Source organism: Nelumbo lutea, chromosome 5, assembly GCF_056320005.1.
Source record: "Nelumbo lutea isolate HS-2025 chromosome 5, American lotus-T2T, whole genome shotgun sequence".
In the NCBI taxonomy this organism is placed as follows: Eukaryota; Viridiplantae; Streptophyta; class Magnoliopsida; order Proteales; family Nelumbonaceae; genus Nelumbo; species Nelumbo lutea.
Window position 1 is genome coordinate 7764493 of NC_142688.1, and position 16068 is coordinate 7780560.

General features: G+C 41.4%; 1 protein-coding gene across 1 annotated transcript; it reads right to left on the bottom strand.

Annotated features, from left to right (window-relative positions):
* Positions 1–1487: 1487 nt before the first annotated feature.
* LOC148850133 (vacuolar-sorting receptor 3-like) lies at positions 1488–11087 on the bottom strand. The gene is made up of 12 exons (XM_088946419.1): positions 10489–11087; positions 5402–6094; positions 5219–5307; positions 4990–5059; positions 4831–4914; positions 4653–4729; positions 4493–4574; positions 3106–3188; positions 2951–3017; positions 2464–2592; positions 2176–2285; positions 1488–1934 (listed from the first exon to the last, which is right to left on the bottom strand). The coding sequence occupies exons 1-12, from the start codon at positions 10811–10813 to the stop codon at positions 1836–1838; spliced, it is 1908 nt and encodes a 635-aa protein (XP_088802545.1). The 5' UTR covers positions 10814–11087; the 3' UTR covers positions 1488–1835.
* Positions 11088–16068: the final 4981 nt, after the last annotated feature.

Consider the following 16068-nt stretch of genomic DNA (forward strand, 5'->3'; position numbering starts at 1 on the left):
CCCTAGAACCGACCTAGGTTGGGTTCCAAGAATTTGGATCTAGAACCTATCATATAACAAATTGGGTAAAAGTTAGTTCAAGGCCGATTTGAGATCATTTCCATTTGGTTCCGAATAAAACCTACCCATTTGCTCACTCTTGATATAGGGCCATCCTATAAGATACATATAAATAGGTTTTGAAAATTCAACATACATTTAAATAGTTCACTAAATATATAACTCTTTATTCCATTTATTTATTTATTAAAAGAAACTTTGTTTAATTAGTTCATGCCCATAAATAATTTAACAACTAGGCTCACTAAATATATAACCCTTTCACGAGCTATTTGAACTCGGCTCGCTTTAAACCAAGCTTCGAGCCTGATATATAGGCTCATTTGTTAATCACCACTTGTAACAGTAGAAAGTAGGTGTTACAATGGAGTCTGGATCTGCTCTTCACAGACTCATCCCACCGTGTATTGGGAACATATTCCATTCTTTGTGTCATTCATAGGGAGATGCTTTCAATACATGGTGAAATGAGACTGTGAGGTCCATGTGAGATGCACTCTGAAGAGTAGATCACAATTCACTACAATGATCATAGTCTCTCTCTCTCTCTCTCTCTCTCTCTCTGTGGCTCCATGGGCTACACTCCCCAACACACGAGCTCACACTGATTTCACAGCTCGTTTAAGCCATGCATCTGAAACATCTTTGAAATTATAAAAATTCATGAGAAAATATTCCCGATGATGCACGGTTGAAACATGCTGTGAGGCACATTCTGTGAGGAGCAGATCCGAACCCTCAACACTCATCCCCCACCCCCAAGCCTCCGCTGCAACGGGCTGGAGACCTTACCAACCAGATGGCACATTGCCAGGATTTTAACGGTTAGATGACTGATATATTGGCTGTCACAAACCGTTGTTTCTGTTATAATAAATGTCATGCTGCTGTTTCTGGAAGTGTTTAACTTGATCCATTATTTTTACTGCATAAGTCGGAAAAAATGATTAGAAACCCTCTATCCCCTTATGAGCAGGATATTGGAGTGTAAAGCATATATATCATGATCAAAATACCCGTCAGGTTTGAATTGGACATCTTAGGCCCTGTTTGAATAAGCTCTTGCCATTGAGCATTGGGCTGTGGGGCAAAAAACTGAACCAATAGGCGTCTCAAGTGTTTGGAACATTATAATCTTAAGACGTAATACTTCTAAACCCCAAAGCACAACGCATCAAATTGAGGATTTGTGCTTTTCAGCTTTAAAAGAAAAGTCTTGAAGCTTATCCAAAAAGGCAAAAACAACCATAGTTGATTCCTTTACAGCTTCAGTAAGGCTATGCCTATGTTTGGTTTCAAAGAAAAGGTAGGGAAACCTGTACAAGGTCTTTCCCTCCCTTTTCTTTCAGACCAAACACAGCATAAAAAGTTAGGACCTAACTGATCCATGCACTCACAAACGATGGCAAAGCAGTACCTTTATGAGAGGTCCAAAGCAATGACTATATATGAAGAAAATTAAATAGGTCCAGTTAGTACACATAGCTCTACGTGAATCACACAGTTTCTCTTTGAATTAGAGGACATCCACAGTATAGCATTTAATAAGGATAGGAATAGTGACTAAAATCAATCCCCCACCCCACCCGCCTCCCCCTCCCCCTCCCCCCAAATGACCAAACCCTATCTAAACATTCTCTTAAATCTCAGGGTAATCTCTTGTACAGCCTTTTTGAACCACCGTAATTTACAGAACCAATTGCCACCAGATAAAGAGAAGCATAACATATGTCTGCACAGCCCAGGAGTCAAAAAATAGAACAGCAGAGCTTGCTTTAGGTGCGATCCTGTCCTACATGATTTGGGACCTCTGTTTGGCTGTCTAGTGGCATGTACTGCGCCATAATGGCTCTGATTTCTGAGTCCATGTATGACTGAAATAGAAATTTAGAATAAACGTTAACAATCTCAGATCAAGGACAAGACTTACTGAAGGGGGGATACAATAATCTGGTCATTCTCAACTAATTCCATATGCATAACATACAGTTTAAGATGACAACTATCAAGAGCAAGTTCTAGTTAAATAACCAAAAGCTTAATACCTATCCAAACATAAGCATAACCCACTAGGAATTTTACCAATATTAAGGGATTTAAGTATAGTGTACTTACTCTTAATCTATATTTGTAAACAAGATATGCTCCACCAGCAGCAATGGCCAATCCTATTAGAATGACCCACACAGCAGCCCATGCAGTTTTTACTTCACCAGCCCTCTTACCTGCAGATCAAAGAAAAAACCAAATAAAGCAGTGGAAGTAACAAGTTTCTTCCCATGTGCAAATGTATTCACTCGCAAAGCTTGGGCTTAGCTCACTTGTGCAAGTGTTGTGGATTCATGATCTGTGTCTTTGCACACATATAAGCATGAGAGAGACAGAGAGAGTCGACATACTCACTTATGCAAGTGTCGTGGTCCCTGATGTACAAGAGCTCTCCACTGCAAGTGCAATCATAGCTACCCCATGTATTCTTGCAGCTGCATTCAGGGCACTGACAACGCTTCTTTTCTTTGCACTCGTCAATATCTATCAGTGGCAAGAACAAGTTACACAAAAAACAGAACTGTTAAATCGGGCATGCCGATGGCCCCTTTATGTTATATGCTAAAGCAATTACAGTTTTATCAATCTGGAAAGTTACTCATTCCACTGCACTTTCATGATGGATCCTCTTCAAATGTTTTCTTGTTGTAATCAATATGAAAGCAAGTATATCGCTATATAGACCATGATACAAACAGCAAAGAACTCCAGTATCAATGAACTTATACATGCATGCGTATTTGCCAAGACACATATAAGGCTTGCAGCTCGTGTACTGTGTACACTGTACCATGGGCCATAATCATAGAATGGAAGATACAGATAAGGTGGCATCTCTTACCTTCACAGCTTTTAACACCATCACCTCTAAATCCTGGAGGACACTTGCACTTACTGCCTTCAACATCCTGACAATGACAAAATATAGTATATAGTTATATACTATATAGATTTCTAAATCTATGTGAATAAATAACAAAAAAAAATATCACCAACCACACAAGCAGAAAAGGTCTTCCCATCCCGAGTTTCATGCCAACAACCACCGTTATTTACCTTACACCGTCCAGGTCCACTTGCTGCAAGGTGAAAAATAGTATCAAGGCATAGCTATAAGATACCAGGAAAGGAACAAGAAATTTTTAGTTGGTAGTCAAGCTATGAAAGAACAAGAATACGAGACACCTACTAGAACTGATGTGCATATAATCAATTGAAAAACTGATTTACCATATTAATGCTTAAGAAGGAAAAGCCTACATATGCAAGGATATATTGATGTATAAAATGGCAGGCGAATAGAAAATTTTACATATAAAAGTACATCATCCAGCTTTTTCTTGCAAAAAGTGACCACTTTCAAACCTAAACCTGTGTTCTCATACTTTGCAGCCCCAAGACCTTACCATTTCACTGAGTAATTCCATTACCTGTGCTTGGCAGCCCAAGCATTTACTATTGCACCGAGTAATGACCCTTAATGGCACATAATGACTGCAATCTCCAAAGCCATCATCAACATAGGGTCGGAATGGTCAAAATGAATTTGCAACTTTTAGGACGTTAGGATGTCCAAAAGATATTTACTTAGACACCCTATATATATATATATATATATATTTGTCCTTTTTCCAAAAAAAAAAAGCATGTGCCTAAGAGAAATAAGATTTTTAGGCCTTCCACAAGTTTCTTCTAGAAGTGAACTTTGAAAGCAGTACTTATTTTCCACTAGTATGATGACTCTTTTCTAAATTGTCATAATTTTCAATAGTATTGTCACCATTAAGCCTGATAGACTTATTATATCTTCTCAGATACCTTTAGTTTCTTCAAAATGTACATTTTTTTCTCTAAGGGACCATTTGATAACAGCTGAAGAGGTAAACTGAATCTCTTCTAATGGATAAAATAAATAGATAATTAAAAATATCAAGATTATGATAATCAACCCTACTTTTTTTTTGAAAGATGACATATTAGTTTATTGAGAATTAAAGATTGTTACAGAGTTCAGGTCAAACCCATAATGGTGGGATTCACTAAAAGACAAAGCACCAAGTCATTCAGTTCAGTCATTTCAGCTGTGCTATCAAAGAGACCCCAAGTCTTTTCCTCTAGAGAGAATAAACAAAATCTGAAATTCTTTTCCCCTTTCACAGATCAGAGGCTACTTAGAATCCAACATAGAGGTTAGGCACAGAATTGTGCAAGAAATTAATTAGAAGGTGAAAATAATTGCATAAATTGATGGATGCTGGGGAAAGAGCTTCAAGTGACTATAAGATACGCATATAATTGGATTAGAAAGAAAAGAAATATTTCTGATAAGCATGAATTCACTTCTTCACACGCATGCAGAGGGGAGGGCGGGAGGGAGGGAGACCTTGACAGGTGCTGTAACCATCTCCTCTAAACTGCACACCATCAACCATGGGACACTCACATACTCTTCCACGGAATGTATCCTGAGTAAAGTAGGCAACTGTTATAGTAATAGAAATAATTAGAAACATGTAAAGCTATATACATTATTTGATTACTACCTTGCAAGCAGTGATATTAGCTGTTTTATCTTGCCAGCAACCACCATTATTATCCAAACACTCATTTGTCTCTATATCTGCATAAAACAAATTATATCTCAATTCTCAAAAATGATGTTCCAAACAAGCACATCAATCAAAGGGTGTAAAATTTTCAAAAGTTATAATTAAAGCTCACCGCCACTTAAACAAACAGTTGGCTCAGTAGTTTCCTCAAAACCAGAGCAAATGGCCTTAAGAACAGCACTTTTATCCAGTTTCCCTGTACATAAATATTTTAGAACCAAAGACATCCTAGATGTTGTTGCACCAAGAAATGCAAGATTCTAAGATCAACCTCGATATTGTCTATTATTAACAACAAGGGTAGGCAGTATTGTCACATCGCCTCTTGATCCTTTTCCAACCTGCAGGAAACATTTCCTATCATCTTACAGTTCATATATAAAAATGAGACTAACAGATTTTGATGAATTGCATATGATGGGCTACACCAATTCACTAAAAGATGCCATGGAACCACTTGAAAAGTTGTAGAAGAAAATGTACAGAGGAGAGAGGCTTACTTGAGCATCTTGCTCTTCTTCAAGAACAGGATTTTCAGAGTCAGTATTTGGGTCTCCCATACACTTCTCTACCTGTTTGATATCAATCCCTACCCAGATGCAACATATATATTATACATGTTTCGTTAATGACAATATGTATACATAAAATCCAAGAATGCAGGAAAAAAAAAAGAATCTTACCTAGAGATTGGATAACAGCATCAGCACACTCTTTGTTGTATTTTTTCTGCTTCATTGGACATCTTATTTGAAAATCAGTTACATAATCCCACCAAACCCAAGGCTTTTTTGATTCGTTTGCCACTCTAAAAACACATAACTGCCTTAAGTTTTCAATAACTACATCTTTCCCTTCATAACCTTGGCTGAAATCCTGCTCAGGATCAGGTGCACAATATCTTCCATGATTGATGCATTGGGACTTGCACTGTTTGCTCACTGTGAAGGCCTGAGGACAATACCAAGTTATATAATGGGGTCTGAACTGGGTATAACCACCTTTTTCAAGTATTTGTGCTGCACCTTTGAAATTTTTCACAAATTCCATCAACATATCACACTTGACTCCACATTCATCATTACTATTGGTCCAGAGCTCATATTCCACACGATCATCTGGGTGTGGAACAGCTTCCCTCCAATCAAGATTAACATTAACCATATCCCCAGAGCTGAGTGCCTTCTTTAATTTGTCACCAAATTTTTTATCAATAAGTGCAGAAGGAATTGTAATGTTCTCAATATACTTTGCAGATCCACCATCCTCTTGTGGTGAATCCATAGTTATCAATGGTTCCTCAATGTCATCTGCAACAAGCACCGCAGAAGCCCCAGCCTTCTGAGCATTCCAAACTTTTAAAGCGAAAAAGCAGTCTGTAAAGGAATCCAAAGTAAATTAATCCCTTAAACTTGTCTTCAATTAAAACAAAACATAAAGTTTAGTACTTGAAGAAGAATGCTAATATTTACTCATATCCTCCACTTTACAGGTTTCCATTTCAGGGGTTCTTACTCAATGTTGGTCCCAGCTATCTGGGTCATGAGCGGGGTGGACTGGATATGGACATAAACCTTTGGGAGTGATTAGGATTCCAATCATTACAACCATGACTGATAATTAAAATGGTGATACAAGTGATGATGATGATATCCATGCTTTTTTTTATAATTGATGTTATCCATGCTTTTTAGTCTATGGCATCAAAATAATACTTCTATGCATGTGATGTTGTCAATGGATCAAATAAATGTTCAATTACACCCAAGTAACCTAACTGAATTAAAAATTGTTAGCAAAACTAACCTTCATTTATAATCAGATCAAATTTAGATGCTCCCTGAATTATCCAAGCATGTTATCAACACATATAACATATTTATATATGTAATAATGTATATTTCAGAAAACACTTATGCACTTTTTATAACAAGATAAAAGGACTTGAAATGGAAGTTTTTTTTAATACAATAACCTAAACTTTTTACATTTTTCCTTGATAACCCATACAAGTTGTACAAGTATGGCAAAATAGATACATGGATCAGATAACACAAAAGATGTACATGCTTCAGAAAAACTAAAAAGAGATCAGGGAAGATCCACCCCAATCCAAAGCAAAATTCTGAAACTGTAACCTACTAAAGTCTAGCAAAGTGAAAGACCAAAAGTACAAGGTGTAAAAATTTTTTACAAATGAAATCAACCATAGGTAATATGTTCCTACCAGATCATCCAGCTCTGTCTGAAGTAAGCTTAACGACCAAACCAAACCCTAGTCCTATGGTGTTGAAATCTGAAAGTCTGAGAGAGGCCGGTAAATCTGCAAATCGCCCAGCTCTCTCTCTGATAATAAACCTTACCGTCCCCAGTTCCCCTGACTATATTCTATTTCATTTTTTTCTGCATTCACTACTGTTCCTTTTCATTATTCTCATCTTCTCTTTAAGGCAACACTTTTCAAACATTTTTCTGAATCTTATCCAGATCTTTTTACTCTTATTCTCTTTTCTATTTTCATTGAAAAGGAATAAATTTTGCTTTGACCTTTTTAAATTAAGACTTCTGAATTTTGTGCCCTTTTCTTTCATTTTTCTCAATGGTTTATTTTGAAAAGTTAAAAAAAAAAAATCAATATTGCCAAATTCAGCTTTAACTTCATTAACATAAGTTATTATCAATGAAGCACTACCATTAAGGTGAATGTATGTGTTTCTTTTTTCTTATTTGCATAAGATTCAAATCTTGACATGAATTTGGGATGGTTGGGCTTAGCTATTAATGGACCTAAGCTGACTCAAAATTGTATCAAAGGGACTAGTTGGAGTTTATCCTTGTCCTCATGCATGTCCTGGGACAAAGGATTTTACAGACCAAGTTGGATCAATCTTATAGAAATTGAGTCCTCAGTTACTATTTTACTCTAGGCAGCCTGGAATGGCCCATTTGCAAACACATCAATTAATAATAGGATGCCATCCCTATTCTTTTTTTTCCTCAAAAGTTAAAGTATTGTTGTAGTAAAAGGAGGGAAGGAACCCTCCAAAATCATATACAAAAATAGAGGCTAATTACTAAGCCCCGAGTATAGATTATCTGTACATCTAGCAGGACGGAACTACAAACTTATTATCTGTTATCATCTGATGTCATTGATTACACAAAAGAGAGAGAGAGAGAGAGAGAGAGAGAGAGAGAGAATCTGAAGAAGCATTTTATGGGCCTTAGACCAAAAAATTGCTAGCCTCCTCCCCATATGGCCAATTAGCATCTCCTTCATAGCAGATTCTTTGAAGAACCTATTGTTTCTTTCCTTCCATAAACGACCAACACAGCAAAATGAACAATCTTCCATAATATCATTCCCCTCTTGCTTGTTGAATAAGCTACCAGGTTTGGTAGGGAAAATAGTAACAAAAGAATGCTTTAACAAGATGGTTGGTATGGATAGAAATAATGCACTGATCTTGTCATACTGACTTGAGAATCACAAAAATTAACATATCATGGAAATACTTGGTCTGTTTTCAAATCTTTATGTGATTAAAGGTGGTTTTTGAGACCAACTGACATTGGAAACTAGAACAGACTAAGATGCACATAATCCAAAAGTGTAATACAATAGTAACCGCACAACTCAGTATGAGGTTGAAATTTTGACTATTTTCCTTGAATGTTTTTTCTCCTTCTATTAAGGGCCACTCTCTACACTAGGTGGACCCTCCCAGGAAGTCCTCCCACTCGCATCTCTTTTGCACCTTGTTCCAGTTAAATCCTCGCATCAAAGGGGTATTGAGCCTGCAGCTTCAAAACGTCTGCAGTATTTCTACATCATCACACCCATATTCAAGTGGATGGATGCCCTAGTAAGACAGAGTAAGACAATTAGTTACTTAAATAGAAGACCACCTACTGCACCATTAAGACAGAGTAACGTAATGCAAATTGATAGACTGTAAAGATCTGCACCATGCAATTTAACAGGGGACATCACCTTTGATAAAGTGGAAGGGAAAAACAGACTTCCTACAGCCAATTCTATATGATTGAGTCATGAGATAAGGATTTGTTAACTCAGCTTCCCTCTAGCATCATCCTCTTCAGCTCTTCAACAAACTGAAATCAGAGTCTCCTCCATCAGACTCAGAAATCTCAATCAATGAAGGGCCATTGTATCCACTAAAAACAAAATCCATTTTCACCTGCAATGTAACAGACTATCTGAACAATTCATCATAATCATCACCATCCAAGCCTTATCCCAACTATATGGGGTCGGCTACATGAATCCTGTTTTCCATACCATTCTGTTTAATGCCATACCCATTGTTGATTTATTGACTCTTAAATTGGTCTACACCTAGCCCTTCTAGCCCCTTCAACTTGCAACAAGTCACTTCTTCTTATGGGTGTCATTGACGGACTTCTATGCACGTGATTGAAGTCATCAAACCATCTCAATCTACCTTCTTTCATCATATTACCCATTCGAGCTACTCCTAGGTGATAAAATGCAATTTAAAAACCAAAATTCAGTGATAAGAGGGCAACATGTATATACAGTTTGAAAGCATCTAGGGATTCTATAAATTCCACTTTGTGCATTAGACCTTAAAAACCATTTCAAAGATGAAGACGAAGTTAGTTTGCAGGTAATAGGTGATGTAGGCCCATGTGGCCCTGCCCAATAGCGGGCCTACGTGTGTTAGGCGGCGGCGGCGTTCAGAGCGGACCCAATCAGGGCGCGCACAGAACAGAGCTCGGTGGCCTCCCCGAAACCAATAGCGCAGAGTCAACTGGCGACCTCGGATGACCGCGCTCCTCACATACGAACTTCATCCGAGCCGTCCGAGCTCACCTACCTCCAGGCAACCTCAAGTATAAATAGGAGCTAACGCCCTCAAGGTAAGGGATTGGAACTGTGACTCAAGAACGAGCATTTGGGAACTCTTATTCTCCTTTGTGGCCTCGTCCGAGTGTTCAACCTCAGGCCTCGTCCACCTTGCACCTCCCTTGTACTAACTTGACCATCGGAGTCTCCGCCTCGGGTACCAACCCAGGGCCTATGACGTTCTCCTCCTTTCTCTCCGTGCAGGACCGACCCAATAGTCCTCGGCACCTCCAGGCCTCGGACTCCTCCACTGCACCTCGGCATCCCGGCACCTTGGCTTGGGAGCGAATTGACTGCGGTGCCCTCAGCCCATTTCGACCGGCAACAATAGGCATGCAAAGTTCTTAGTCCCCTTGAGTAAACTCAGCTAGCAATATCAATCCCTATAAAAACAGGCTATAAACTGTCCAGAATGGTAAAATGGTAAGTTCATGTCTTAGTTGGACAATATGAGGGCATGGTTCAATATGTTGATTAATATAGGCAAACCACGCAAGACATCCATGAGACCATTTGTGAAGTTTATACAAGCACAGCAACAACAGGCTCCAGAATGCAAAAGTATAGCGATACAAATGCAATACTGCAGTAGAACAAGCTGAAACACCATAAATACAGAAGTAGTTTTACTCGTTAAAACTCTTGAGCCAGCTCCAACAGAAACAAATTATGAAGGATACAATCTAAAAATTCTAAATTAGAATAAACTGTGCAATTTCAAAACCTCATAGCTAGTCATACTCGAAGATCAAACATAAAATACATAACAGAAAGAGAACTGCTCATGACAACAAGATACCGAAACTTATAGAACGAAGTAGTACCTCAAAGTTGAGAGGAGTAAAAGCAATGTAATTCTGTCAAATTAGGATCACATACCTCCTCGATCGACCAAAACAAATGTAGGGAGAGCTCCGCTCTTTGTCTTGAACGATATACCGAAATCGTCGAAATCCTTGCAACCCTTCATGTTCTCCTTAGGATAGATAACCGTTCCGGCCATGCTCCCTCCATACTGAGGGATTCCGAAATTCCCGATGGCACTGTCATGTGTACCTTTTATGCTGTCAGGAGATGTCACAGTTAAACTGTTCTTCTCCACCACGAATCTCGCCTTAGCCGGCGATATTAGAGAAACCCCCACCAATAAAAACAACACCGAAAACCCTAGAGAGAACCCAACTGCTGATCTCCTCCTCTCCATTTAAAATTTCCTCGGAAAAATAAATTTTGAAAGGGAAAAAATAAAGGACTTGACAACGAGAGATTGCAATGAAATTTTTTGAACGAAATTATAGAACTTTTAATCTCAAGGCCATCAGAAACTGGTAATTTAATTCTTTTGCGAAAATAAACAAATATGAGACCCAAGTTTACTGTTCTTCGCACAGAATCTTCTGATTCCGTAAACTCTGAAGAAGCGAAAAGAATGCAAGGTATTGTGAAGAGCTTAAAAGTGGAGTTCAATGGATTCATCCGTTCATGGGGTGTTCAGTTAATTTATTTTGGTGATGCGTGGGGCGCTGAGTCCGTTGACCATTTGAGTCAATAAGTGAAGAGCTTAGAATTGGGATATGCTCCTAATCAATCGCGCCTCACAAACACCTCACAGTTACATCCGATGATAAATACAAATACGAAAGATGTTTCCGATGTGCGGTCAGGATATACTGTGAGGCGCGCTCAAAGTATGGAATCAACGCCATTTAAGGATAGGTGTTTTTTTGAATAAAAAAAAAAAGGAGGAGACGGGATATGTTGCTCACAGAGTGCACCTCACACCGATCTCACATGTACATTCCATCATGTATTGGAAATATTTTCCTTTTTTATGAATTATTATTCATGGGAAACATTCCCAAGATGGATTTGAGAGTGAGGTCGGTGTGAGGTGCGTTATGTAAGAAAAGCTGATCTGGTCTCAAAAAACAGTGTTTATTGGCATTTTTTCATTAAAAACGTGTTTTAACCGTTGATGCCACGTAGACATTTTTTCAACGCCATTTCAGTAATATTAGAAAAGGCAATAAAACACCAAAAAAATGTTTTGACTGATCACACCTTTCCCAATTTTCAAAGTATAGTCTAAATAAAACTTTTTTTTAACAAACATTAAACTAGACATCAGGTGTGATGTGAAAAAACATATTTCAAACATGGTGTCGACATAGCATAGTTTTTCAAAAAGAACAGCATTGGTTCTAAACACTCACCAGATCAATCAATGATTCGGTATGTTTCAAAAATCAAAGTTATTGGTTCGGTTTTGATTGACCTATAAGAAAAAACAACATTTAATCGAACATCTCTCTCCAAATTGCTCTCGCAAAACCACACATTATAACATACAATTCCTCAATAATTTATTCAAGTTAAGCTCCATGTGAGATCTAATAGCTCTAATATGAGTTATTGAAGCTTGAAAATAGTGAATTAAATTGGCTACATTCCATGTGCCATATGGATTAACTAGTTCTACAACTTTGAGTTGTTGAACATGGTTAGGCAAGGGATGATTTGTTTGGAGGAGACCACTTTGCCATAGTAGGGATCCAAGGATCATGAAGAGCACAAATGGAAAAGCCATCTTTGATCAGTCACATAAATTTTGATTTCAGATCCTTGAGTAACTTATGAGCTTGATTCCAGCATAATGAAAATTATTTGCAAATAATGGGCTTTTATTTGAAATTTATTTTTGCTTCATAACCCGACTCCATGGATTGGTAAATAACCTCCATAGTTTCTTACCAAACACCACTTGATTCATTGGCAAGCTCTTTCTAAGTCCCAATCCACGACAGCCCTTGACAAGCAAAATTTATTCCATGAATCATGTGCTTAGGCTGCATTTGGAAACTGATGAAGGAAGATTTGGCCAGACCTCTTAACCACCCAATACGTGGCAGAAGTAACAGCTTGGCATGGCAGTACGCTCAAGGTGTGAGATCCAAGAGGAGGAACCAGCGGTCCGAGCTCCCCAAAAGGAGCCCAAACTCCCCCTTTGACCCCGAGCCTTACGAGCAGCGCAAAGGGCAACAACCCGAACTTACCCACCCCGGGGCAGTTCAGGCCATACCTCTATCCGAACTCAAGACTTCACCTCGCACACCACTCCAGCACTTCGTCTCCAGGCCACCGAACTGAACGACCGTACCTGACACCAAAGGAGTCCGTATCCTGAGGCGGCGCACCTGACTGACTTAGGATCTTACGCTTGACAGTCGCACTTCAACGGCCACCTACCACTGCCACCTCCAGTCACAGAGACGGCTCCGACAAAGAGAGCAGTGGCGGTTGCCTGCCCCAGCAAAGGTGATGACACCCGAACTGGCAGAAGCACAGAGGTAATGATATCCGACCTGACAGGAGCTTGGGAGTGAGTGCGTGAAGTGGTTATAAAAGGCCATCTTCCCCCCAAGAATGAGGTACGTGATAACTTTGCGCTATCTGGTTTTGATCTTGCCTTTGAGAAAATACTAACTTGAGCTTCAGAGCAATCTCACCGGGTTCCTCCACGAAGATTCCTCGCCTTCTTCTCCGTTTTAGGAACATGTTGCTCCAATCAAAGGCAAGGTCGTTGGCAGCTAGGACCAACCAGATTGTGCTACATCATTTGGCACCATCTGTGGGAATACGCTTCTAAAAGCCTCCCTCTAAAACTTTTGTAGCATCTTCTGACCAAGAAACCCCAACACCTATGGCTTCTTCCAGCAATGCCAAATGTAGCACAGAGATGAACGCCACCGGAGAACAACTTCAAGTCCTCGTGGTATGTATCAGACAGTTCACCATCCCCCTTTCGGTGGATGGGACCCCCAGCCTGAGTATGCCGCGAACAGTGGCGCCTATGAATCTTCCCTCCGTGTGTCCCCCCTCCTCCTATTGGAACCACCTCTATTGAACCTACCATTGTTTCCCCGACAACTAGCCAGAACCAATTCGATGACCTGATGCATGGCATGCGGGCCATCCAAGCCCAGGTGCAACAGCTTCAACAACAACAAATCCACCAGCAGCAGATGTTGCACCATGTCTCCCAATACCACTACCAGCAGTAGTACCCCCAACTACTTCAAAGTCAGCCGCAGCTCCCACCTCGCCACCCCATCATTAGGCGAGCCAAGCCCTCCCCTCAAGGCAGGCGCCCCCACCTGGAGGCTTCCCAAGCTTGGGCCTCCCAGCCTCGGAGATCCTCCAAGAGCCAGGCCTCATCCCCTGGCAGGAGAGAGCGAGTTGCGGCCCCCACCTCGCCACGCGCCGACAGGTCAAGAACCCGATCTGTCAAAACAGCATCACCTTGGCACCCTCAGAACAGGCTCCTTCACACCGAGAACCAGTTCAGCGCCTTAGCCGCGGACTACCCCCAACAGTCCAGGCCCATCAAGCTCAGGAACACCGAGGCAAGCAGTGCTAGCGCCGGGCCTTCCAAGCAACAGAGGCACCGTTGGTGAAGCTGCCGAACTACAGCCCGCGTCCTACCCAGGCTCCGAGGCAAAGAAGAAGCGAGCTCGAATGAGGTAAAAGCTACCCCTGTCCTCTCAGTCCCTTCCCTCCTGTCATCAGGACTCCTTGCAATCCCCATGCCCAGCATGTCAATGCCTTCCAGTCAGATGCACCTGGCGAGAGCCAGCGAGTCCTGTATGTGCGTAGCCTTCACCATCACCTTCAAAGGAGTGGCTCGCACCTGGTATAGGAACCTGGCCCCCGGGTCAATAAGGAGCTGGGCCCAGTTCGTACAAGTCTTCACCGCGCACTTCGTAACCAACAAGCAATGCCCCCGAACCGAGGAGAGCCTCCTCGGCGTGGTCCAGAAGGAAGGGGAGCCCATCCGCAACTACATCAAGGGGTTTAACGACGCATGCCTACAGTCCCACGCCTGGACCCCGCAGTTCAGCTCACGACGGCCAAGATGGGAGTGATGCACAAGGAGTTCAAATGGCACATAGTGGCCAACAAGCCCACGACCATCGTCAAATTCATTGATCTCGTGGACAAATTCATGCGAACGGAGGAGGAGATCCATCAAAGGACTGGGGGCGGGTTTGAAAAAAGAAAGACAGAAGAACTCCCTAGCCAAGGAGACAGTTAGAAGAGATCTTAATGACTAAGATCTTAATGACGATCTTAATGATGTGAGATCTTAATGACGATCAAGGACGCCCCGTACGTAAAGTGGCCACCTCGCCTAAAAGGGAACCCAAACGAGAGGAACAAAAACATGTACTGCAGTTTCCATAGAGATCACGGTCATAGTACCGAAAATTGTAATAATCTCCGCGACGAGATAGAGGAACTCATCCACCGCGGGTACTTAAGAAATTTTGTACAGGATAGTAGTAACAATAATAATAATAATAGTAAGACAGGTCGGCAAAGGGAGGGGGCAAGGATGCTCCTAAATCTAGCAGCAGGCCGGCCGAATAGCCACAGAAGCAGCCTCCGGAAGAGAGACCAGTTCGGGGGACCATCCACGTGATAGTGGGAGGTTCGGTTGTAGCAGGGTGCACTTCGGCAGCAGCCCAAACGTCAGTTCACGAAGCTGCCCGAGAAGACCAAAATCCTCCAAAGAGGTTGAAGATGGAAGAGCCAATTCTTTTCATAGAAGACAATGCGTGAGGGGTCCACTACCCTCACGACGATGCACTTGTGATAAAGCTGAGGATCAATGACTTCGAAGTCAAGCACGTGTTTGTTGACTCAGGCAGCTCGACAAACATTCTATTCAAATCGGCGATTAACCAGCTCCAACTGCGGGGAAGTGACTTGAAGCCCGTGAACACTCCTTTGGTGGGCTTCAGTGGGGAAGAAGTCAGGCCCCTTGGGAAAGTAATAGTACCCGTCGAGGTCGGCACGTGGCCCTGTGCGGTCAGACTCAACCACGACTTCCTGGTGGTCGTGACCCCCTCCCCATACAACGCCATAGTAGGGCGGCCAATCACCCATGTCTTACGGGTGGTGGTCTCCACCTACTATTTGGTGATGAAGTTCCCCACGGACTTCGGTGTGGGAGTAGCGCGGGGCGACCAACTCGAGTCCCGCAAATGCTATGTGGCAGCTTTAAAGGGAAAAACCAAGGTGGCCGGTGAACTCGAACTGGAACGCCCTACGGAGCAAGGCAAAGAGCGAGCTGCGCCCACGGACGAAATGGTCAGGGTCCCAACTTCGATGACAGACCCAGCTTGGATGCTATAGATTGGTGCTTCCATCCAAGAACCTCTACAATTCGAACTGGTAATTTCTTACTTCAAAATTTAGATGTTTTTGCTTGGTTTGTGGCAGAAATGCCCGACATAGACCCTGTGTTCATAACTCACAAGCTCAATACTGACCCCATAGTCAGACTCATTAGACAGAAGAAATGCAATCTAGCCCCAGAATGCTGGAGGGCGGTCAATGAGGAGGTCGAGAAGCTCCTCGAAGCAGACTTCATCAGGAATGCTCATTACCCGAGCTGGG